The following is a 27,240-nucleotide window of genomic DNA, read 5'->3' as shown; positions in this document are numbered from 1 at the left end:
TCTCAAATGACTGTTTTGGGTTATGAAGTTGTCTGTGTAATGCCCCTTCCTGACCCTGACTCTACACTATATTTTCATTGTATAGAACAGACTAGTTTCTCTCTTAACATTTTCTAGATTTTCAGAATCTGTGGCTTCAGGTCTATGTTGGATATGAGACTCTTTTTCAAACACACACTCTTGTCAGATTCCCAGTAGAAAACTTTACATTAGGTTGTTCCTGTTATTTGCAACCTGACAAGGCCAAAAGTGTTGGGCCAATTTATTTTTTGTTAACATACAGTTTGTGGTTAAAATTTCATTGTTTGTTAGTTTATATAGTTTGGGGTTAAAAAATATGAGACCACTGGAAATTTGAACAATGACTGGATATTAAATAATTGTTTCCCATATTTGTTTGTGATTATGGTACTGTGATTATGTTTTAAAAGCATAATTATCCTTTAGAAATACATACTGTATCAGCTAACCATCCTTGTGTAACAAATTACCCCAAAATTTAGCAACTTAAAACCACACATATTTATTATCCTAGAGATTCTGTGAATCAGAAGTCTGGGTGTGGCTAATCTGTGTCTTCTGCCTCGGGGTCTTTTACAAATCTGCAATCAATTTGTTGGCCAGGGTCAGGGTCTTATCTGAAGGCTTGAGTTGGGAAGCATCTGCTTCCAAACTCACTTATGTTTTTTGGCAAGATTCACTCCCTCAAGAGCTATAGAACTAAGAGTCTTAGTTCCTCACTGCCTGTTGGCTGTAAGACTCTCAGGTTTTTGCCATATGGGCCTCTCCAACATGGCAGCTTGTTTCATCAAAGCCAGCAAGGGGGTAGGGGACAGGGAGAGAGCCTCCTAGCAAGAGAGAAGTCATAATCTTCTGTAAGGCAATCACAGAAGTGACAACACATCACTTTTGCTGTATTCTATTGATTATAAGTAAGACAGTGATTTTGCCTACATTCAATAGGAGAGAAAATTAAACCGAGGCATGAACACCATATCCATAAATAATTTGAAATCTACATATCTTCCTGTCAATGAGAATGTTTTAAGTGCCTCCATTGCATTTATAAACTCACTGAAGAGTTCTTTGGATCTGGATCTATTATTGGCTTTTATTTCTTTTTTGCACAAGTAATCCATATTCCTTAAGAAAAATGTAGTTCAGTACAAAGAAAAAAAATCACCCAATATCCCTCAAGAGATAACCACTGTTAACTTTTTAGTGTATACACTTTAAATTTTTATGTAGTAAATCTAAAGGTCTTTAAATTTTTCTCATCTTTTGCATTTTAATGCTTCTCTCCATTGAATTCATATATTCATCTTTATGTTCTTCTAATTATTCTTGTTCCTATTGAAGAATTGAGATCATAGTAAGTATATACACACCAGTAGCCTTTTAAATGTTAATGTGCATCAGAATCACCAGGGAAGTTTGTTAAAAACAAAAGTTCTGGAGCTCCATTCAGTAGATTTGGAGTGGGACATTTTCAAGAAACTCCTCAGGTGATTCTCACACAGGTGGCTGATCAGCATACTTTTAGAAACACTAGGACATTATTAAATAAATTCAGTGTTCCGTTAGAAATTGCAGGTAATCTCCTCTAGAGAACTGAAGTTACATATCTAAAGTTATTTTATTCAGGGATGGAATGAGACAAGAACTCAGAGCTCCTGATTCAATCATTATTAATCGTAGTTTGTTAAGTTTTTGTCAGGCAGAAATCACACCTTGACTAGCAGAAATTGCAGCCCTGAAGGGGAAGAGGGATGCTGTATTGGGTAGATCTATCTTTGGGGACTCTGCTAAATATTTGAAGGGAAAACTTGAGGGGAGGGGGTTCTTGCCTAATATGTGGGGATGGGGGCAAAAATAGGGAAACATGGCTCACACACTCCTGACCTTGTTTCACAGTCATGTAAAGCAAATATAGTTCCTAATTTATAAAGAATTCCTGGGTTTATTCATCTGGCTAAAAGATCCAAATTTAGGGACCAAGTATTTATTGTAACCCTATGGCTCTCATAAAGTCATTAAAAATAGTTTGCATATCTTCTCAAACTAAATTATAAAAGAAAACACATCAAACCATCTCACAGAATCGAGTCCCTGTATTAATCTTTTGGTACATTTAATTTCAGCAGTTTTCTCCTCATGTATTAGATAAATATGAGATTTGAAATTAAAGAGAATACATAGATTGCTTTTTAAAACTGCTTTATTAACTTCACAGTATATAATAAGCATCTTGCCATGCAATAAGTAAAATTCTTCTGCTAACAGAATCTTACAGACTGGGTCAAAAACACATTCAACTAGAAGCTGGTAATATGAGACCCACCAGAAATGAGTGGCATCAACAGGTTTACAGCAAAGGTACATCATGAATATGTAAGTTTAGGAAGCAGGTGTGTCTCCCTATTAACTTCAGGGAGAACATCAGGATTTAAGGCATAAGGCAAAACTCATCATGATGGTCATGGTGAGGGGGGTCAGTGCTAACTGCCCGCAGACTATGACTCGACTGCTTTTCCCTCAGCTTTTCCATCAGCTGCCTCACCTCCTCCCCAATCCTTTCCATATTCTCCTCTCTCATCCTTGCCTGTGGCTCTTCAAGCCTCTGAGTCATGTTCCATCTATACTGCAGGATGGGCTGCCTAACATGGAACCACCTATGATTTCCTCCAGGTACACAATATTCACCGGATCCCGAAGGTAGGGCCAAAGGCTCTCCTTTATTAGCAACTTGCTCGTTTTCATCCTTTTTATCATTTTCCTCGTTGGCATTTTCCATGTTGATATTTTTCATCACTTGTTCCTCTTTGGACGCCATTGCTCCTAGGAGACAAAAGACAAGAAAAAGGGCTGCATTTTTCGTGGATAGATCAGCACCAAGGACAGAGGCCTGGATAGCATGGGTTATTATTATTTTTTAATTTCATTTTCCCACGTGAAAGGCTTCATGAGCCCTCTAGGGGGCCCCCAGTCCGAGCCCTCCCCCGCTCAGTTATTTCCTTCCCTCCTCCCAAACCCACCATTTTCCCTACAGATCCCTCCCCCAGGCCTCTTCAAACAACAAAGTGGAGGACGGGGCATGGGGAAGTGGGGGGGGTATGACGGGGCTCTGCACCCACCCACACACACCGTCCCCCGCACCGACCTGGGCCTATCCTTGCTGTCTCCTCCTCCTCCCGATCTCGCTGCAAGTGCGTCGCCGCAACACTTGACACTTAGATCCGCAGACCTGCAGAAGGCAGGGATGGAGGGAGCGAGTACTGTCGCCAAGCTCATGGCGCCGAACCACCGCCCCTCACCGCCCACGCCCCGCCGCCACCCCCGACCTGCGTCCACCGCCCCCTTCCCGGGTTCACCATTGCCCTGCAGGAACTCAGGGATGATTTCCCATTGCTCTTAAGTTGCTTTGCGGCCTGGAACCCTGCTGCCCCTGCAACCCTCACCCCAAGGGGCCCCTATTTCTGTTCCCAAGAAAGCAAGGCTGTGGAGAGAGCTCACCGGGACCCGCCGCGGTGATCCCCTGCGCTGAACCCATGCACCGGCCTCTGGGGTTGGCTGGCCGCTGCCGCCCAGGCGTCAGCGCGTGGGCCCCAGGGCCCTTACCTGCTCCGCTTCCCCCGGGCCCGATGCCAGCCCGCCGTGCGCAGGGCAGCGGGGAGCTGGTACCCAGACACGAGTGACGACTGCACCGAAGGCTGCGTCGCTCTGCAGCTCGCGGTCACGTGTGGGCTTCGCGTCACCGCGGACCTCGCCCTCAGATCCTCCTCCCCACCCACCCGGGCCGACGCTGAGTTCAACAGGACCCTCCCCTCCACCTCCGCACGCAAGATCTCCCCCTACACGCAGCTGTGCGCTAGGTCCGGTTCCTCAGCTTGGTCCTTTCCGATCCGAGGGCCCACAGGTTGCCTCACTGCCCTTATGTTTGGGGTTTGACCTTCTCTGGTTACCAGGGAGAGTCTGCATCTCCCTTCCCACCACTCCAAGGTCTTGGTATTGACTTTGGCCCTTTCTGCTTTTTTTCTCCTGTTCTCACTAGCTGTATATTATTTGCTTCCTAGTAATTTCTCTTTATTTCCTTCTTAAAAATCAGTATGCCTCTAAAAAACCTGAAAATTAGAAAATTTCGTTTTTTGAAAGACATGCTTCAAGCTGGGGAAGTAAAAAAAAAAAGAAAACTCATTGTTTATGTTCTCTTGCACCACACAGAAAGTATTTTCTTTGGGCTCCACACAACTTCATTTTTAGAATATTCTAGCTTGTTTCAGAATTTTATGGAATTAAAAAAATGGGGGAAATCTTTCTAAACACAGTCGCGATGTTTTGAAAGTTATCTGTGAAGTTAATATTCACGGAGAAGTCTGATTGTCAAATATTGGCTATGGTATGTAAATAATCTACCTTTATATTCCTTCTGGGACAGATTTCAAGTTTTATTAATAAACATTTATATTTTATTCTACTATAATAAACATTCATTAAATATGGAAAGGCATTTGCTGGCAACTGAAGTGGTCTGCTTAAATTTAATGGCTATTATTATAGTTGGTTTTGAAGACCTAAGCAAAGGGAAGACCTATGAGGCTGATGCAGGTTGAGGGATGCAGAGATAATCAGATCACCCCTGCCCTATCGAGAGGTTGGGAAGGGGCTGGTCTTCCTGCTGCCACATTCCAGAGCCTCTTATTTCCTACGTTCAGGCTCCTGATTGTTTCTTACTCCAAAAATATAGATGGACAGGTGACCAAGGTCTTGACCTGAGTAAATTCCTTTGGTTCCTTCCCTCCATTTCTTCTCCAAAATCCTACCTAGTGACTTATCTCCCAGATAGATGAGGGGTTTATTCTCATACTCAAAACCAGATGGGGCTCTTCTACACCTCTGTGGTGGGGGATTACAAGAATTGTAGAAAAGTAATTGCTTCAGAAAGAGCCTCCCAGGTCTGCCTGCTCTCTCGTTTTCTTCACGTTGTCCATGTGGAAACCTCTTTGGGACCTTTCTGCTATCTCTCACATGGCTTGGGAAGTGCAGAGAGTTGAGATCCTCACCCTTACCTCCTCACCTCCAGTACACTCAGGAAGAACCCAGCCTTGCTGCAGGGTCACTATCTGCCAGTCCATACCCACCCTGATACTCCCTCACTTATGCCAGGGTCCAAGGAACATTCTCTGCTGACAATCCTGAGTAACCTTATATTAGGCTTGCAAACATGGAAGTCTGTGGAACACCTTAAATGTTATTCAAAATTATCTGTATGGGGGTGATTATATATTCACATTTTTTGTGGGAAGAGAGGCTATAATTTTTAGAAGATTCTCAAAAGAGGCTGTGGTTCTTTGCCCCTAAAAAAGGTTAAAAGTGTCTATATATGCCGTCTCACTAACTCTAGTCATTTATTCTCACCTAAGACTGCTTCTTTTCCCTTTGTCTTCTGCCTTAGTATCCACCCATTGGCCAACTCAGAACCAGGCCATCATCCTTGAATCCTTCTTCATTGTCTCTCATATTCAATTAATAACCAAATCGGGCTAAGACTCTATTTATGTCTTTTAATAACAGCATCATGGAGCTATAATCCACATATCATACGATATCCATTTAAAGTGTACACTTACATGATGTTTACTTTATTCACAGATATGTACAACCATCACCACAGTCAATTTTAGAACATTTTCCTCACCTCAAAAAAAAACTCAGAAAGCACTCTTTAACTATCACTCTCCTATCCTCCCATCCTCTCCAGGTCAAAGCAAGCATACAAAGCAAACGTACTTTCTATCTCTGTAGATTTCCCCATTCTGAACATTTCATATAAATGAAACTATATATAATATGTGTTCTTTTGGGGCTCACTTTTTGACTTAGCATAATGTTTTCATACTTCATGACAACAATATGATTAATCATTTGAGGAAATGCCAAACTCTTTTCCACAGTGTTGACCCTTTTACATACCTACCCATACTGTATGAGAGTTCTGAATTTGCCACAACCTCACCATTTGTTATCATATGAAATTTTGATTCTACTCATACTCGTGGGCATGAATTGTTGACTGAAAAACAGTTCACAGCATGATAACTGTCAGTTCAGTTTTATTTGGGGACTTACTGAGGACTGTAGCCTGAGAGACAGCCTCTCAGATAGCTCTGAGGAACTGCTCCAAAGAGGTCAGGGGAGAGGTCAGTGTATATATACATAATTTTGGTGAATGGAGTATGTGCAATCAAGCACACATCTCAGTAGAAGGTTGCTGCTAGTCATGGGAAGGTTGCTGCTACTCACGAGGACCAGGTGTCTCTGTTAATGATTTTAAGTGCTTTTCTAGGTATGAGAAGATGCAAAAACTTGGGTTCATAAAATTTCTTCTGAAAATATTTAATTATCTGATGGATTTGAAGGCCTGTTCTGCCAGATTTCCCAGAGCACAGAGTGCCTCATTCGTGATCTCTGCCCTGATCTCCTTTCAGGGTGTGTTAAAAGTCTGTAACTTCAGTGGCTAAGTGACTTCATTCTTATAGAACCAGGTGGCAATTGCCATATTTTTGTAGTCAGGCCCCCCCAATGCTCCCTCCCCTGCTCCATGGTCATAAAATTGACCATGTTTTGGGAGGCATTTCATGACCATTTTGTCCCACAGTACTAGGAATGTTCATTCCTAGGTCAGGCTAAGATTTCATTGATAGACCATTCAATGTGGTATTACTGGACTAGGCCCTGTTAACAGTAGCCAAAAGTCTTTGGACCATCTGACTTACTAGTCTGATATGGTCCAAGAAATGATTCCCTCTTATTGCTTCCTCCCATATCTAGAGTTACACTATTACAATCAATTGATCTTATAGAACTATGTATTTGGTGAACCGTTTCAAGTCACCTAGTCATCATTTTATCAGAGGCACAGTCATACATTTGGTAATATAAGAAGCAACAATCTTGTAAAATGGGCAGAATACAAGTAATATAGATAGTAGCATTAGTAAGGTCATAAGTCAGAATTTAAGCCAAGAACTTCCATTAGGTGCAGCCCAGTATATCCCCAGGTCATCTGATTTAGTCTGTTCTGTACCAATCCTTGTCTTTAAGGGAAATGATATATTGGCATTGTTCATAAGGCACCTAGCCCAATTTCCTAGTGTTATTAAACTTATTATCCTTAGTATGGTTTAATTGTTCCCAACACAAGGGAGGTCTTTAAACTTAAATGACTGTGGTCTGGTGTTAACCATATAAATCAATCCCATAACAGGGAGCTTATATTCTTTGACTGAAATTTAGCTCTTTGCTCTGATTGAGCTTAAGTAACTTTAAAAGAAAATTCGTATTTATTATTATAGTCAGAGCAAGTAGATTGATTGTCCAAGTGAGGGCCTCCCATCTAGTAATATCAATAGTAGCCTGAACAAAACTGTAACTTCTTTCTTCTAGAATAAATTTCCTAAGGGCCATCCAATTAGAGCCTTGGAAAGGAGAAGTCCACCAAGGTAACCCAGAAGTACTGAATGTAGGTAATTGAACATAAACCCAACAATTGGATTGGTTTCTTTTTTTTTTTTTGAAACTTACATATGATTGAACCCAAGAAAGAAATACATTTGGTTCATAAGCAAAAGTGTGAGCAGTTATCAAAGTAATTGGAATACAGGCCTGGTCTGGCATCTTGGGTCAGCTGGCTACTTCAGATGTCATCTTCTTCTCACTTTGGTCTCTTAGTTTCTCCTCTGTTTGAGTGTTGTTTTAAGGTGAATTTGAGGTCAACAGCCTTCTCTATAGACCAGTCCAGTGCAAGGGCCTTTTCTAAGTGGGAAATATGAATCCAAGAGTTAATTCCCTTCAGTTTTGCTGCACATGAGCTAGTTAAGAGCACTTGATAAGTTTCTTTCAATCTAGGTTGGAGCTAGTCCTTTAAATGATGTCTTTTCCAGTATGCATAACCTCCTGGTTGCAGGTCATGGAGCAGCTGATCTCCATCCAAAGATAGTCTAAGCTTCAGAAACAAGCTTAGACTATTTGCAGTAGCTAAAATATGGAAGCAACCTAAATGTCTAGGCAGATGAATGGATAAAGAAGATGTGGGGTGTGTGTGTGTGTGTGTGTGTGTGTGTGTGTGTATACACACAATGGAATAGACTCAGTGGTAAAAAAGAATGAAATAATGCCATTTGCAGCAACATGGATGGACCTAGAGATAATCATACTAAGTGAAGTAAGTCAGAGAAAGACAAATATCATATGATATCACTTATATGTGAAATCTAAAAAAATGATAGAAATGAACTTACTTATAAAACAGAAATTGACTCTCAGACATAGAAAACAAACTTACGGTTACCAACGGGGCAGGGGGGCAGGGATAAATTAGGAATTTGGGATTAATAGATACACACTACTATATATAAAATAGATAAACAACAAGGACCTACTGTATAGCATAGGGAACTATAGTCAATATTTTGTAATAACCTATAATGGAAAAGAATCTGAAAAATAATATATATATAATGTTTATATTATATATATATATATAAAACTGAATCACTTTGCTGTACACCTGAAACATTGTAAATGAACTGTACTTCAATTAAAAATGTATAAATAGAAAAAAGAAACAAACTTAGAATGTCCTTTTAATAATTCAATTAAACTTTACAATAATGTAACATAGTAATGAGGAATAATGAGTGAGTAATAAGGAAGTGAGTCTTAGACAAACAACATTAGAATTTAATATCCACAGAGGTATACTGCTGAAACATAAATTTTTTCTCTCTACAATTACCTGCATTTCCACCAAATATAAATATAGCCAAATTAAGATGAAATTGTTTGCAAATAATTCTGGTTTCAATACACTTGGCCTGACTACTTACATAAGTGTAGTTGATCATACAGGCTCTTTAAAAACTGGCTTTCCGGGCCTCCCTGGTGGCGCAGTGGTTGAGAGTCCGCCTGCCGATGCAGGGGATACGGGTTCGTGCCCCGGTCTGGGAGGATCCCATATGCCGCGGAGCGGCTGGGCCCGTGAGCCATGGCCGCTGGGCCTGCGCATCCGGAGCCTGTGCTCCGCAACGGGAGAGGCCACAACAGTGAGAGGCCCGCATACCGCAAAAAGAAAAAAAAAAAAAAAAAAAAAAAAAAAAAAACTGGCTTTCCATCAGATTCTGCCTGCAATATCTATAGATGTGGGTGAATTCCTCTCTTCCTGAGATTCCAAAAATATCTTGAGATTCTTGCACCTGTCGGGAGGTGTACTGCTTTACTTACCTGATAAGGCAGCTGGGAACCTAAGAGTTTCCAATCTATGGAGGGATCAGGTAGAGAGAAAAGATAAATTTTTAAATTCTGCTTACAAAAGAATAATTTACCAAATTGCTGTAAGTCGTAATTAGCTTGAGGGGAAGTGTTTCTTAATAGCTGGAAAACACAGATTAAAAGCCATTAACATTTCAGACAGAAACCATAAAAATTATAACAATATTCATAGTTCAGTCTTATGTAACTAGTCCTTGATCTCTTGTTAACAGTTTTATAAAGCCATCAGGGTTTCCATTAGAATTCCTTAATGTTTTATCCAGTTCAGTGGTATGATTTGAAAGTTATCAGAAACCTGTACTTGTCAAAAAGTCCTTTCTATGAATCTTCCTGAAGATGAAGCATTTTTGCAAAGACATCAAAGTAAAACTATAACTGTCTATGAATGACAAAAGACTTAAGAAGGCATGGTTAAAGAACTGATTACAATGCAATTGACAAAGAAACTCAGTTACTGTTGTGACATACATTTTAAAATAATAACTAGATTATGACCAATAACATTTTATCAGGCCATATTTAATTTTTAGAAATTCCATATAATTTCTAGAATATTTAAAATAACATTTACCCATACCATACAACATCGAAAGGTTTCTTACTCATTTGACAGTGCTTCCCATGTAATTCAACATATCAAATGAACTTAATTAATTTAATATCTCTCATTGGGATGTTTCATGGGCCCTTTGAAGCATTCCAAAGTTAGCTAGAGGGCCAAGGAACTTCATTGGAATTTGATTTGGGAAGTTTGTCAAAAAATATCAAAAGGCTTTCAAACACTTGGTCAAATAGGATCATATGCCACTGTGAAACAATACTTATTCACTTAACCAAAGTGACAATAAAATATTTCAAAGGCAAATACAGAAAGTTGTAGCAGATTACCAGTTAAAGGTAAAGAAACTTTACAATCTGTTATCAAAAGCAGATCAATAGTTAAAGAAAACTATGCCCTCTTAACAGAGAGAGAAACCAAATTCAGGTTTGCACCACTTTACCTTTAATATTAGAACTCAATTAAATTTATTCTAATCTTAGTTCTGACTGCACATAGAATACCATTATAAATATTTTTTTTCTTTCCCAGGAACCTTCTACAAATTTCTATGTCCATATTAATTTGACCCTTATTTTCTTTCTTATTTAGAAATAACCAGCATCGAGACAAAATTACTTTCTTTCCCTTAACAAAATGTAATTTCAGGGGCTTCCCTGGTGGCGCAGTGGTTGAGAGTCTGCCTGCCGATGCAGGGGACACGGGATCGTGCCCTGGTCCAGGACATGCCGCGGAGTGGCTGGGCCCATGAGCCATGGCCGCTGGGCCTGCGCGTCCGGAGCCTGTGCTCCGCAACGGGAGAGGCCACAACAGTGAGAGGCCCGCGTACCGCAAAAAAAAAAAAAAAAATGCAATTTCATTCGTCATACCTTCTTTTTTTTAGATTTATTTTATTTGTTTGTTTGTTTATTTATTTATTTTTGGCTATGTTGGGTCTTTGTTGCTGCGTGCGGACTTTCTCTAGTTGTGGCAAGTGGGGGCTACCCTTCATTGTGGTATGCGGGCTTCTCATTGTGATGGCTTCTCTTGTTGCAGACCATGGTCTCTAGGCGCGTGGGCTTCAGTAGTTGTGGCACGTGGGCTTCAGCAGTTGTGGCTCACAGGCTCTAGAATGTAGGCTCCGTAGATGTGGCGCGTGGGCTTAGTTGCTCCGCAGCATGTGAGATCTTCCCGGACCAGGGCTCGAACCCGTGTCCCCTGCATTGACAGGTGGATTCTTAACCACTGCGCCACCAGGGAAGCCCCTCATACTTTCTTATACTGAAAACATACATCCTACTTTCCTTGTATACTGAAATATTTCCCTTATTATTTCTAGTAGCTTTAATTATAGATTTAAATTAGAATTCTCAGTTCTTAAAAGCCTTAATTTCTAGTAAAAAGTAAGAAGTAAGCAGCTGTGAACTGTCTTTTACATTAGCATTCTGTAGATTGGCAAACATATAAATACCAATAATAATTTCTAAAATTATGTGCTTTCTTATAGAAAATGTCTCAGTGCGGCACCAAACATATTCATCTTCAGTTTCTCTGTAAAAGGAAGCCAATATTCAGTAATTAATGTTTCAGTATATTACTTTATTTGGGAATGACTTTTAGTTATTCAATAAAATTTCACCATTTAACTTAATTTAGCAAAACTCTAAAGTTTCAAGTTACCAAAGTCTGGAGAGATTATTTTACAGTAGATATTCTTAAAACATAATTATTCCTAAAACGTTTACCTAAAAGTGCTTTCATTTACATTTAATTTATTTATAAAAATTTCATCATACCAAGTTATTTTTCTTGCTGACAAATTTTCAGCAGATATAATAAGATCTTATTTGATGTCTAGTAAACCTAGGTACAATTAAAGTATTATACTTAATATTGATGACTCTAAAGACAAGTCTGTATTAATTAAACCAACTAACTTAAACTAGCTTTATTATCAAATATTAACTTAATACTGAGTCTTTCCTTGTTCATGTGAACCTGAAATTTATTTGGGTTGGTTTTAATACCATCCAAAAGTAAAGATATACTTATGCACACATAGACATATAGACAGGCAAAACCAGAGATCTCAGCTTCATTTTAAAACTTAGTCATGAATCAAGTATTACAATATAAAACTCACTAGTTTACAGTAGGAATAAATTTTTAAATTAAATCTTAAAAGTCTTCCCCCCCCCCTTTTCTTCCCTCAGTCTCAGGAATTAGAGATGGTCTAGATAAGACAGTGCTCCTGAGAGCCCTGATAGAACATTTACATCTCAAGGCACAGGGAGAGAAAAGCAACTTCCCCTAGAAGGATTTGTTCCATTAGGGTCAGAATTCTAAAAAGGTGTTTGTTTTATCAAGCTGGCTTTCTCAAACTTAACTGTGTATGCAATAAATGACCCCCATATGGCCATTTTCAGGGCATGATTTCCTTTAATTCCAAATTAAGTAAGTACTTGTAATTAAGTTTTGTACTTACATAAACCTGGTTGGGGTGTTAGTTGGAAGCTGGCTTTATGATGCCCCTCATTTCTCTGCTTGAGAGACTCTGTTTCCCATTTTAAAATTGAATTTGTTGAGAATAAAATTTACTAATGAAATTGTTTAGTGGTCCCATGTGCTGCTTGTGAGCTTAACTCCTCTGGGTGTCACCCTAGAGTCATTTCAGCTCTGTTACATGTCTCCATTTCTCCCTCCAGCAGTCTAAAACCACCATGGGTGCTTGGATCACTGAATGGCCAATTCTTACATCTGATCACCGGATGAGCAACTCTTTTAATTAATGAGAGGGTTTCCCTATGGGATCACTACATGGTATGAGGACTCTGCCTCCACCACTCCCATAAATTTCTCAGTTGCCTGAGAAAGCTGTAACTGACCAGGAGGAGTCTTGTCCCTCTTCTTCAGAGCAAATCTCTCATGCAATATCTTCATTTTAATCCTGACAAATTCTGTTAAGGTAGCTGAATTGAGGAAAGATGTCAGGTCAGCCTCCTATCTAAACACTCATCCCAGACTGCTCAGTGTCTTTCAACTGAGTAAATCCCAGTATCTTTCACCTGGGGGGCCAAGTACATGTTGTATACCACCAAATAAAACTCAGGATCATCAACCAGCAATTGGGAGATCCAAGAACCAGAAGACACCCAAATTAGTCTGGACTCTGAGCAGGTAAATGGGCACAGAAGGCCTTGCTAGTACCAAGGCTCCAGATCCTCGTAGACTTCATGTGAAGGAGAGAAGTCTGCTCTGGGTCCCTTTGTTGGTCACCAAAACTGTCCAATGAAAAAAATGCACAATGTGAGAGCTGTAAGTTCAGTTTTATTTGGGGACTTAGGATTATAGCCTGGGAGACAGCCTCTCAGATAACTCTGAGGAACTGCTCCAAAGAGAGGTCAGTGTGTGTGTGTGTGTGTGTGTGTGTGTGTGTGTGTGTGTGTGTGTGTGTGTGTGTGTGTGTGTGTGTGTGTGTGTGTGTGTGTGTGTGTGTGTGTGTGTGTGTGTGTATTTATTTATTTATTTATATTTATATATAATTTCAGTGAAGGGAGTATGTGCAATCAAGCACACATCTCAGTAGAAAGCATCTGCTACTCATGAGGAGGTTGCTGCTATTCACAAGGAGCAGATGCTTCTAATAATGATTTTAGTGATTTTCTAGGTATGAGAAGATGCAAGAAATTGGGTTCATAAAATTTTCTCTTGAAAATAGCTATCTGAAAGCCTGTTCTGCCAGTTTGCCCAGAGCACAGAGTGCCTCATTCCTTATCTCCACCTTGAACTCCTTTCAGGGTATGTTAAAGGTCAGTGACTGCAGTGGCTTAGTGACTTCATTCTTATAAAACCAGATGGTGAGTGACATGTTTTTGTTATTGAAAGTGATATCTCATGATGGTTTTGATTTGCATTTCCCAGATAAAAAATGATGTTGAGCATCTTTTCATGTTATAATTCTGCTCTTATTCCAATCTGTCGGTCTTTCCCCATATATCCAAGCAATTCTTCAATACCAGTTGTGTGTCCTACAGTTCAACTCAATTCTGACACTATCTATGTAGAGATGGTATCAGATTCCACAGGTTAAGGATTCAGTCCCACTAGGCAGCCCTCCTCTTCAGATGCCAACCTCAGTTCTAGGTTGTTACCTGTGCTTCTGACCGACTGTCTATAACTGAGAGGTTCCCAGAACCCTTTCCTTAGGTTCAATTAATTTGATAGAAGGCTCACAGAACTCAGGAAACCAGTTTACTCATTAGATTACCAGTTTATTACAAATGATATTAAAGGATACAAATTAACAGTCAAATGAAGACATACGTAAGTCCATGTCCCCAAAAAGATCTGTCTCTGTGGAGTTTTCAACCTGGCATGGTGACACATGGAAACATTCTGGTTTACCAACCTGGAAGCTCTCTGAACCCAGTACTTTTGGGTTTTTATGAGGCTTTATTACATCAACATGATTGATTAACTCATTGGCCATTGATGATTGATTCAACCTCCAGCCCCTCTCCCCTCCATGGAAATCAGGGGGTGGGACTGAAAGTTTCAACCCTCTAATCAAAGTTGGTTCCCCTGGCAACAAGATCCCCCATATTTAGGAAATATCCCAAAGTCATCTCATTAACTTAAACAAAATTGTGGTTGAAAAGGGCTTGTTATGAACAAGACACCCATTTTGTTTTTATGGTTCTGAAGTGATTTCAGTAACTGAGGACAAAAGACCAATATTAGAGCAAAAGATGCTCCTATTGCTTTTCTCTCTTATGAAACTCCACAGGTTTGGGGAGCTCTGTTCCAGGAACAAGGATGAAGAACAAATATATATTTCTCATTATAAATCACAGTATCACACATGTACTTATCAGCCACTTGTATATCTTCCTTGGAGGAATATTTGTTTGGATCATTTGCCCAGATATTTTTCATGCCTGTAGCTTAAAAGTTTCCATTTCCCCACATCCTCCACAACCCAAGCATTATCAATCTTTTACATCTTTGCCAATCTGATAGATTAGAATTAAAATTTTATTTTATTTTTATTTCTTTGTTAATGTACTTGAGAATATTTTCTCATGATTATGACATTCATTTTCATTTGTAACTTGACTCTTTTTGTGTTTTTTGCTCATTTTTTAAGTGGTGTGATTTGCTTTGGACATTGGGATATAAAACAGTCACATGTTGAGTAAGGAAAAATGCACAACCTAAAAGTTACAAGTTAAGTTTTATTCAGGGATCTTACTGAGGATTATAACCTGGGAGACAGCCTCTCAGATGGCTCTGAGGGACTGTTCTGAAGAAGTAAGGGAAGAGCCAGGATATAGAGGAGATTTTGCTGGAAACAATAACATGTAGTAGAACATCAGAAAATAACTGCTAATTGCAAAGAAAAGACATCTCAAGTTAATGATTTTAGCAATTTTCTATGTATGGGAAGATGCAAGGATCTGGGTTCACTGAAATTATTCCTTAAATATCTAGGGCCAATATCCAAAGCACAGAATGCTTCCTGTTTTTCTCCATCCCTGAATTCTCACAGTCAGTGGGAAGCTGCAGTGGCTAATGGTTTGATCCTTGTAGAACTGGGATGGTGGGCTACATTCTTTGTTTACTGGAATGGCAGACAACATTCCCTGTCCACACACATTTACTTGGATCATATATTTTACCTTTTTTCTGATATTTTATGTTTTCTGAATCTCTTTCTTTTTTCTTGTTCCTTTTCCTCTTCCCTGACTTTTGCTTTATTTTTAAAATTTTATTTATTTTATTTATTTATTTTTGGGTGCATTGGGTCTTTGTTGCTGCACACGGGCTTTCTCTAGCTGTGGTGAGTGGGGGCTACTCTTTGTTGTGGTGCGCATGCTTCTCATTGCAGTGGTTTCTCTTGTTGCGGAGCACAGGCCCTAGGCACGTGGGCTTCAGTAGTTGTGGCTCATGGGCTCTAGAGCGCAGGCTCAGTAGTTGTGGCACACGGGCTTAGTTGTTCCGTGGCATGTGGGATCTTCCCAGACCAGGGATTGAACCCGTGTCCCCTGCATTGGCAGGTGGATTCTTAACCACTGCACCACCAGGGATGTCCTGACTTTTGCTTTGTTAATCAAGTTTTGTATTAGTTTTTGTTACTCTAGTTTCTATTTTTTTTCTTTTTTGAGAAGTGGGAAATACTGCAGTTCATTAGATGTCAAACTTTTCCAAAAATTTAGAATTTACTTTACAATACAATTAAGTACAATATTTCAAGAAGATGATTCATTTAAAATTATTTAATGCTGGCCTTGTTTATTCACAAAAACTCTTACTAGATTAATAAATTATAAAATAGACTGTCAGTGAGGAAGAAAACTTTTCTTTACCCTTCTAGGTTCTTCTGGATGATCTAACAATTAAATTTACATGAGACAGATGTCATGAGATAAAATTAATCAATAGTAAATCTAAGAAAGAAATGGAAAATTTTATTCAAGCCTGAGGATTATAACTCAGAAGACAGTCTCTCAGAGAGCTCTGAGAACTGTTCTGAAGAGATAAAGGGGGAGGCTAGTATATATGTGATTTTGGCAAAGGGGATACGTGCAATCAAACACACAGCTCAGTAGAAGATTGCTGCTAGTCACGAGAAACAGACATCTTAGTTGTCTGATCAGTCTGTTCTGCACCACTTGCTATCCTTAAAGGAAATGATATATTGGCATTGTACATAAAGTTCAGCAAAGATGTCTACACATACAAGGTGAGTGGTGAGTCATTGTGACCCCTTACAGGATTGAGAAAAGAATGTTATCTTCTAAGGAGTTACATGGCTGTCTCCAGAAGTAGAAAAAAATGATCTTTATGGTTGAGCAGGTTATTTCTGCCATTGGGGAGGTCTGGTTAATGCATAAAGCAGATGCACACTAGAAGGAAAGGAGGAAGCCAAAGGACAGAGAAAATGTTTTACGTTTAAGATATTCCCAGATAAGAAAAAACTGAGAGTTCATTACCATTAGATCTGCCCTACAAGAAATGTTTATGGGAGTCATTCAAGTTGAAATGAAAGGATGCAAGACAGTAACTCAAATCCATACAAAAATATAAAGTTCTCTAAGAAAGGTAAAAACATGTGAAAATAGAAAACCAGTATGATAATAATTTGGAGTCAAAAATTCAGTTTTTTATTCTTCTACAGAATTTAGAAGACAAAAGCATAAAAACTAATAATAAATCTATGTTAATGGGTACACAATAAAAAAGAAGTAATTCATGATATCAGTAATGTAAATTGGGGGAGACAGAGTTGGAAAGTTGTAGCATTTTGTATGAATTGAAGTTAAGTTGGTATTGGTTTAAAATAGATTGTTAAACTTTGGATGTTTTATGTAATCTTAATGATAACCACAGAGTATATCTACAGAATATACAAAAAAAAAGGAAATTAGAAGGGAATCCAAATGTGTCACTACAAAAATAATCAACTAAACATAAAGGAAGGCAATCATGGAGAAAATGAGGGACAAAAAAACTATGAGAAACACAGAAGACAATCAACAAAATGGCAACAGAAGTTCTTCCTTATCAGTAATTGTTCTAAATGTAAATGGATCAATCTTCACAATCAAAAGACATATATGGGTAGAATGGATTTAAAAAACATGATCCAAAATATGCTGTCTACAAGAGATTCACTTTAAATATAAAGACGTATATAGGTTGTCTTTCTGACTGAAACCATAATGAATGTATTTGTATGTAAATCTCTGGGTGTACCTGGTTATCTCCTTAGGATAAATTCTTTTTTTTAATTTTTATTTTATATCGGAGCATAGTTGATTAACAATGTTGTGTTAGTTTCAGGGGTACAGCAAAGTAATACAGTTATACATATACATGTATCTATTCTTTTTCAAATTCTTTTCCCATTTAGGTTGTTACAGAATATTGAGCAGGGTTCCCTATGCTATAAAGTAGGTCCTTGTTAGTCAGAAAGGCAAAAAACTGGAAACAACATAAATGTTCACTATGGGGGGGCTGGTTAAATGATGGTACATCTAGACAAGGGCTGCCATATACTTATGAAAATTATTGTTTTAAGAGAATATTTAATGACACAGGAAAATGCTTTACATTGTATGTTAAGTGAAAAAATCAGGATGCAAAACTGAATATACATTATGAAGCCAGTTTAACAAAAAGTAGAGTCTTTCTTTTTATCTAAAATAAACAACGAAATGTTCATGGTTTTAAAAAAAAGATGTATATAGGTTGAAAGTGAAAGGATGGTAAAAGATATTCTGTGCAAATATTAACCAAAAGAGAAGAGAAGTGGCTATACTAATATCAGATAAAATAGTTTTAATTCTAAAACCATTACAAGAGGCAAAAAATGATTTATATAATGATAAAACTGTCACCAAGATAATATAAACACATATATGCCAATCATGACTGCTCCTAAATATATGAAGCAGACATTGATAGAATTGAGCAGATAAATAAACTGTATTCCAATACTAGAAAGAGCTTTCAATGCCCCATTCTCATTAATTGATAGACTAACCAGACAGAAGGTCAGTAAGGAAATTGAGGACATGAAAAACACTATAGACTAATTGGACCTATCAGACATATACAGAACACTCCATCCAACAACAGGAGAATACCCATTTTTTTCAAGTGCTCATGGAATATTATCCAGGATAGACTATGTTAGGTCACAAAGAAAATCTTAATAAACTTTAAAGAAATCATACAAAGTATCATTTCTGATCACAATGGAATGAAAATAGAAATCAATAGAAGGAAAACTGGAAATCAAATAACATTCTTAAATAACTAATAAGTCAAAGAAAATATTGCAAGGGAAATTGGAAAATATCTTGAGACAAATGGAAAGGAAAACCCAACATATTAAAACTTAGAGGTTACATGAAAGCAGTGCCAAGAAGGAAATTTGTAGCTGTAAACACATTTAAAAAACATTTTGAATCAACAAACTAACTTTATACCTTAAAGAACTTTGTACCTTAAAGAAAAAGGAAAACAAACTAAACACAAAGCTATCAGAAGGAAGGAAATAATAATTAGAGAAGAGATAAATAAGAGAGAGAGAGTAGAAAAACAGTTGAGAAAATTCACAAAAGCAAGAGTTGGTTCTTTGAAGATATTTTAAAAATAACAAAACTTTGGCTAGGCTGGCCCCCCAAAAGAGAGAAAACTCAAATAGCTAAAACAAGAAAAGAAAGAAAAGACATTACTATCGATTTTAAAGAAGCAAAAAGGATTATAGAAGACTACTATGAATAATTGTACCATCAAATTGGATAACCTAGATGAAATGAACAAATTGCTAGGAACACACAACCTATCAAGACTGAATCATAAACAGAAAATCTGAACTGATCTATGACTTGTAAGGAGACTGAATTACTAAAAACCTACCAACAAGAGAAAGCCTAGGTATAGATGACTTCACTGGTGGATCCAACCAAACATTTAAAGAAAAATTAATACAAATTCTTCTCAAATTTTTCCAAAATTTGGAGAGAAGGAAACACTTCCCAACTTATTCTATAAGACTAGCATTACCCTGATTTCAAAGCCAGAGAAAGATATTAAAAGAAAACTACAGAACAATATCTCTTACGAATGTTGATGCAAAAATCCTCAACAAAATACTAGCAAAGCAAATTCAATAGGATATTAAAATAATTTTATACCACGATCAAGTGGGATTTGTTCCTGGAATGCAAGAGTTGTTCAAAATTTTAAAAAATCAAGCAATGTAATGCACCACATTAACAGAATGAAAGGAGAAAGAAAAAGATCATCTCGATTTAGAAAAATTATCTGACAAAATTCAACATCCTTTCATGATAAAAACACTCAGTAAACTAGGAATAGAAGAAAACTACCTCAACATAACAAAGGCCCTAAAAACATACAAAAAGAGCTAACATTATACTCAATGGGGAAACACTGAAAATTCTTCCTCTAAGATCAGGCACAAGACAAGGATCCCCACTTTCACCACTTGTTTTCAATAAAATACTGGATGCTCTAGCTGAAGCAATTAGGCAAGAAAGAGAAATAAAAGGCATCCATATTGGAAAAGAAGTAAAATTACCTCTGTTTTTAGATGAAATAATCTTTTAGGTAGAAAATCCTAAAGATTCTCCAAAACTCTTTTAGAATTAGTAAATTCAGCAACACTTATGGATAAAAAAAATCAGCAAACAAAATCATGTGCATCTCTATACACTAATAATAAACAATCTAAAAGGATATTTAAAAGACATTTCCTTAAAGAAGATGTGGCACATATATACAATGGAATATTACTCAGCCATAAAAAGAAACGAAACTGAGCTATTTGTAATGAGGTGGATAGACCTAGAGTCTGTCATACAGAGTGAAGTTAGTCAGAAAGAGAAAGACAAATACCGTATGCTAACACATATATACGGAATTTAAAAAAAAAATGTCATGAAGAACCTAGGGGCAAAACGGGAATAAAGACACAGACCTACTTGAGAATGGACTTGAGGATATGGGGAGGGGGAAGGGTAAGCTGTGACAAAGCGAAAGAGAGGCATGGACATATATACACTACCAAACGTAAGGTAGATAGATAGTGGGAAGCAGCCGCAGAGCACAGGGAGATCAGCTCGGTGCTTTGTGACTGCCTGGAGGGGTGGGATGGGGAGGGTGGGAGGGAGGGAGATGCATGAGGGAAGGGATGTGGGAACAGATGTATATGTATGACTGATTCACTTTGTTATAAAGCAGAAACTAATTAAAAAAAAATTCTGCTATTAGAACAGTTTTTCAGTAGAAAAAAATAATCTTGTAATTTTGAAACTAGATTAAAAGGCAATTTCAATTAGTAATTCCTAATTAATAAATTTAAGTCATTTTTTGAATCAAAATAAATCTGAAAAACAATCCATCCCAAAAGACCTACTCCTCCCTATTTCTTCTGCCTATGGCTTTAATATAATTCAGTTAGTCTACTCAAATGTGTAACTGCTTTACTTACAAAGAAATATATCCTATTCTATTGAACAAATAAGGAAGTCTTAAGCATTCTTTTGTAAAAGAAAATTTTAGTTACACAGGATACTAATTTCTCGAAACTGTCTAATAAATTTAGATTACCAAAAAAAATAAAAAAATAAAATAAAAGACATTTCCATTTATATCAGTACCAAAAAGAATAAAATAATTAATAATAAGCATTACCAAGGATTTGAAAGATTGGACATTGAAAACTACAAAATCTTCCTGAAAAAAAATTAAGGATACACAAATAATTGAAAAGACATTCTGTGTTCATGGATTGGAAGACTCAATACTGCTAAAATGTCAGTAATACCCAACAAGATCTATGGATTCAATACAATTGCTATCAAAATCAAAATCCCAATGATTTTGTGGTTTTTTTGCAGAAATAGAAAAACCCATTCTATTTTTCATATGGCATCTTAAGAGATCCTGATTAGTCAAAACAGTCTTGAGAAGAACAAAGTTGAGGGTCTCTCACTTCCTCATTTCAAACTTAAGACAAATTTACAGTGATAAAAACAGTGTGATACTGGCAGAAGACAGGCATATAGATGAATGTAATAGAACAGGAAATCCAGAAACAAACTCTGGCATAAATGGTCAAATGTTTTTCAACAACTGTATCAAGACCATTCAATGGGAAAAGTACCGTCTTTCCACAAATATGAGGAAAATAGATATCCACATGGGAAATAATGAATTAATAGTCTTACATTAAACCATGTGCAAAAATTTAACTCAAAATGGATGAAAGACCTAAACACGAGAGTTAAAGTATAAAACTCTTAAAATAAAACATAAGAGACAAGCTTCATGACATTGGATCTGGCAATGATTTCTTGAGCATGACACCAAAGCACAGGCGACAATGGAAAATAATAGATTAGACTACATCAAAATTAAAAATTTTGTACATCAGAAGTCACTATCAACAGACTAAAAAGGGAAAATATTTGCAAATAAGATACCAAATAAGGGATTAATATCCAGAATATATAAAGAACTACAATTCAACAACAACAAAAAACCCAATTCAAAAATGGATAAAGGACTTATATAGACATTTCTCCAAAGAAGATATACAGATAGTAATAATCATATGAAAAGAAAAGATACTCAACATTATTAATCACTTGGGAAATGCAAATCAAAACCACAATGAAATACCACCTCACACCCATTAGAATGACCACTATAAAAAACAAAACAAAATAAAACAATCAAAAACCCAGAAAATAACAAATGGTGACAAGGATGTGGAGAAATTGAAACCCTACTACGTGGCTAATGGGAATGTAAAATGATGTATCTGTGGAACACAGTATAGCAACTCCTCAAAAAATTAAGTGTAGAGCTACCATATGATACATCAATTCCACTTCTGGCTATATACACAAAAGAATCTGTCAGATATTTGTACACCTATGTTCATAGCATTATTAGTCACAATAGCCTAAAAGTGAAAATAGCCAAGATGTCCATTTGATAGATTAATGTATAAGTAAAATGTGGTGTGTGTGTATATATATATATATATATATATATATATATATATATATATACACATATATATATGTATATGTATATATATATATACACATGCACACAAAATGGAACATTATTCATCCTTAAGATAGAAAGATATTGTGATACAAGCTACAATATGGATGACCTTTGAAGAAATTTTTCTGAGTGAAATAAGATAGTCACAAAGGACAAATATCATATGATTCAATTTATATGAGGTACCTACATTGGTCAGATAAGTAGAGACAGAAAGTGGAATGATGGTTGCCAGAATCTGGGGGAGGGGAGAAGGGAGAGTTATTATTTAATGTGTACAGAGTTTCAGTTTGGAAAGATAAAAATGTTCTAGAGCTGGAAAGCAGTGATGGTTACACAACAATGTGAATATTCTTAATGCCACTGAACTGTATGCTTAAAATGGTTAAAATGGTAAGATTTTGTATTGTGTATATTTCACCACAATTTTTAAAACCTGAAATACTTAGGTGTAAATTTTACAAAACATGTACAAGGCTTGTATGCTGAAAATTACAAAATAATTATAAAGGAAATAAAAATGATCTAAATAAATGGAGAGACATACTGTGCTAATAGGCCAGAAGACACAACATAATAAAGACACCAGGTGGTGGGAAGAAAATTCTATGAATAGGACAGAAACTTCTAACACCAGATGTGGATGGGTGTAGCTCATAACATGTGATGTGAATTGAGTTTGCTGGCCAACATTTGAGGTCTGTGGGTTTTTCCTTACCAGGTATTCATACGTGGTTTAATTCTGCTGACTACAGTTTATTTCACCTAGCATTCCTCACGTGGCATTTTGAAAGCAAGCTTGTTAAAAAACGCACTTTGAGAGTAACACACTCATAGATAAAAACTGTAAGCTAATTTCTAGCCTAGAAATTTCAGTTTCCATCATAGAGGATAACATTAAACAAGAGAACACCCCAAAGATGATCTAGAAAGGCGGTAGGTATCTCTTTTTTTTGCATCTTTATTGGAGTTTAATTTCTTTACAATGGTGTGTTAGTTTTGCTATATAACAAAGTGAATCAGCTATACATATACATATATCCCCATATCTCCTCCCTCTTGCGTCTCCCTCACACCCTCCCTATCCCACACCTATACGTGGTCACAAAGCACCGAGCTGATCTCCCTGTGCTATGTGGCTGCTTCCCACTAGCTATCTATTTTACATTTGGTAGTATATATATGTACATGCTACTCCCTCACTTCGTTCCAGCTTACCATTCCCTCTCCCTGTGTCCTTGATCCCATTCTTTATGTCTGTGTCTTTATTCCTGTCCTGCCCTTAGGTTCTTCAGAACCTTTTTTTTCTTTTTAGATTCCATATATATGTGTTAGCATACGGTATTTGTTTTCCTCTTTCTGACTTACTTCACTCTGTATGACAGACTCTAGGTCCATCCACCTCAATACAAATAACTCAGTTTCATTCCTTATTATGGCTGAGTAATACTCCATTGTATATACGTGCCACATCTTTATCCATTCATTTGTCGATGGACACTTAGGTTGCTTCCATGTCCTGGCTATTGTAAATAGATCTGCAATGAACATTGTGTTCCATGACTCTTTTAGAATTATGGTTTTCTCAGGGTATATGCCCAGGAGTGTGATTGCTGGGTCATATGGTAGTTCTATTTTTAGGTTTTTAGGGAACCTCCATACTGTTCTTGATAGTGGCTGTAACCATTTACATTCCCACCAACAGTGCAAGAGGGTTCCCTTTTCTCCACACCCTCTCCAGCATTTATTGTGTATACATTTTTTGATGATGGACATTTTGACTGGTGTGAGGTGATACCTTATTGTAGTTTTGATTTTCATTTCTCTAATAATTAGTGATGTTGAGCATCCTTTCATGTGTTTGCTGGTAATCTGTATATCTTCTTTGGAGAAAAGTCTATGTCTTCTGCTCATTTTTGGATTGGGTTTTTTGTTTTTTTGACATTGAACTGCATGGACTGCTTGTAAATTTTAGAGATTAATCCTTTGTCAGTTGCTGCATTTGAAAATATTTTCTCCCATGCTGAGAGTTGTCTTTTCATCTTTTTACATTTTCCTTTGCTGTGCAAAAGCTTTTAAGTTTCATTAGGTCTCATTTGTTTATTTTTGTTTTTATTCCATTTCTCTAGGAGATTGGTCAAAAAGGATCTTGCTGTGATGTATGCCATAGAGTATTCTGCCTATGTTTTCCTCTAAGAGTTTTATAGTGTCTGCCCTTAAATTTAGGTCTTTAATCCATTTTGAGTTTATTTTTGTGTATGGTGTTAGGGAGTGTTCTAATTTCATTCTTTTACATGTAGCTATCCAGTTTTCCCAGCACCACTTATTGCAGAGGCTGTCTTTTCTCCACTGTATATTCTTGCCTCCTTTATCAAAGATAAGGTGACCATATGTGCATGGGTTTATCTCTTGGCTTTCTATCCTGTTCCATTGATCTATATTTCTGTTTCTGTGACAGTACCATACTGTCTTGATTACTGTAACTTTGAAGTATAGTCTGAAGTCCAGGAGCCTGATTCCTCCAGCTCCATATTTCTTTCTCAAGATTGCTTAGTTTATTTGGGGTCTTTTGTGTTTCCATGCAAATCGTGAATTTTTTGTTCTAGTTCTGTGAAAAATGCCATTGGTAGACTGATCGGGATTGCACTGAATCTGTAGATTGCTTTGGGGAGTATAGTTATTTTCACAATGTTGATTCTTCCAATCCAAGAACATGGTGTATGTCTCCATCTGTTTGTATCATCTTTAATTTCTTTCATCAGTCTTATAGTTTTTGGCATAAAGGTCTTTTTTCTCACTATGTAGGTTTATTCCTAGTTATGTTATTCTTTTTGTTGCAATGGTAAATGGGAGTGTTTCCTTAGTTTCTCTTTCAGAGATTTCATCATTAGTGTATAGGAATGCAAGAGATTTCTGTGCATTAATTTTGTATCCTGCTACTTTACCAAATTCATTGATTAGCTGTAGTAGTTTTCTGGTGGCATCTTTAGGATTTTCTATGTATAGTAGCATGTCATCTGCAAACAGTGACAGATTTACTTCTTCTTTTCCAATTTGTATTCCTTTTATTTCTTTTTCTTCTTTTATTGCTGTGGCTAAAACTTCCAAAACTATGTTGAATAAGACTGGTGAGAGTGGGCACACTTGTCTTCTTCCTATCTTAGTGGAAATGGTTTCAGGTTTTCACCATTGAGAATGATGTTGGTTGTGGGTTTCTCATATTTGGCTTTTATTATATTGACGTAGGTTCCCTCTATGCCCACTTTCTGGAGAGTTTTTATCATAAGCTGGTGTTGAATTTTGTCAAAAGCTTCTTCTGTATCTATTGAGATGGCCATATGGTTTTTATCCTTCAATTTGTTAGTATGGTGTATCACATTGATTGATTTGCATATATTGAAGAATCCTTGCATTCCTGGGATAAACCCCACTTGATCATGGTGTATGATCCTTTTAATGTGCTGTTGGATTCTGTTTGCTAGTATTTTGTTGAGGATTTTTGCATCTGTGTTCATCAGTGGTATTGGCCTGTAGTTTTCTTTTTTGTGATATCTTTGTCTGGTTTTGGTATCAGGGTGATCGTGGCCTCATAGAATGAATTTGCGAGTGTTCCTCCCTCTGCCATATTTTGGAGTTTGGGAAGGATAGGTGTTAGCTCTTCTCTAAATGTTTGATAGAATTCACCTGTGAAACCATCAGGCCCTGGGCTTTTGTTTGTTGGAAGATTTTTACTAACAGTTTCAATTTCAGTGCTTGTGATTAATCTGTTCATATTTTCTATTTCTTCCTGGTTCAGTCTTGGAGCATTGTGCTTTTCTAAGAATTTGTCCATTTCTTCCAGGTTGTCCATTTTATTGGCATATAGCTGCTTGTAGTAGTCCCTCATGATCCTTTTATTTCTGCAGTGTCAGTTGTTACTTCTCCTTTTTCATTTCTAATTCTGTTGATTTGAGTCTTCTCCCATTTTTCCTGATAAGTCTGGCTAATGGTTTATCAATTTCCTTTATCTTCTCAAAGAACCAGCCTTTAGTTTTATTGATCTTTTCTATTGTTTTCTTCATTTGTTTTTCATTTATTTCTGATCTGATCTTTATGATTTCTTTCTTTCTGCTAAATTTGGAGGTTTTTTGTTCTTCTTTCTCTAATTGCTTTAGGTGTAAGGTTAGGTTGTTTATTTGAGATGTTTCTTCTTTCTTGAGGTATGATTATATTGCTATAACCTTCCCTCTTAGAACTGCTTTTGCTGCATCCCATAGGTTTTGGGTCATCGTGTTTTCATTGTCATTTGTTTCTAGGTATTTTTGACTTCCTCTTTGATTTCCTAAGTGATCTCTTAGTTATTTAGTAGCTTCCATGTGTTTGTATTTTTTACAGTTTTTGTCCTGTAATTGATACCTAGTCTCATAGTGTTGTTGTCAGAAAAGATGCTTGATATGATTTCAATTTTCTTAAATTACCAAGGCTTTATTTGTGACTCAAGGAGTGATCTATCCTGGAGAATGTTCCATTTGCACTTGAGAAGAAAGTGTATTCTGTTGATTTTGGATGGAATATACTGTAAATATTGATTAAGTCCATTTGGTCTAATTGTCATTTAAAGCTTGTGTTTCCTTATTTATCTTCTGTTTGGATGATCTTTCCATTGGCTTACGTGGGGTGTTAAGGTCCCCTACTATTATTGTGTTACTGTTGATTTCCCCTTTTATGGCTGTTAGCATTTGCCTTATGTATTGAGGTACTCCTATATTGGGTACATAGACATT

The 27,240-nt window shown here is 37.0% G+C and overlaps 2 protein-coding genes across 2 annotated transcripts in view; one reads left to right on the top strand and one right to left on the bottom strand.

Moving 5' to 3' along the window:
• Positions 1–2,446: 2,446 nt before the first annotated feature.
• LOC308608907 (protein BEX2-like) lies at positions 2,447–2,833 on the bottom strand (the record flags this gene model as incomplete). Its single annotated transcript, XM_081222257.1, has 1 exon — positions 2,447–2,833. The coding sequence occupies one exon, from the start codon at positions 2,831–2,833 to the stop codon at positions 2,447–2,449; it is 387 nt and encodes a 128-aa protein (XP_081078383.1).
• Positions 2,834–3,641: 808 nt separating this feature from the next.
• LOC308608813 (AFG1-like ATPase) overlaps positions 3,642–27,240 on the top strand; it is a gene marked incomplete at both ends in the record, with an annotated part of 45,610 nt that continues 22,011 nt past the window's right edge. The window contains 2 exon segments of the mRNA XM_081222145.1: positions 3,642–3,677; positions 3,727–3,942. Coding sequence (XP_081078271.1) covers positions 3,642–3,677; positions 3,727–3,942 — 252 coding nt within the window.

The sequence above is a fragment of the Mesoplodon bidens genome (assembly GCF_964165515.1).
Source record: "Mesoplodon bidens genome assembly, chromosome: X".
Classification (NCBI taxonomy): Eukaryota; Metazoa; Chordata; class Mammalia; order Artiodactyla; family Ziphiidae; genus Mesoplodon; species Mesoplodon bidens.
This window is presented reverse-complemented; position numbering and strand designations above follow the sequence as displayed.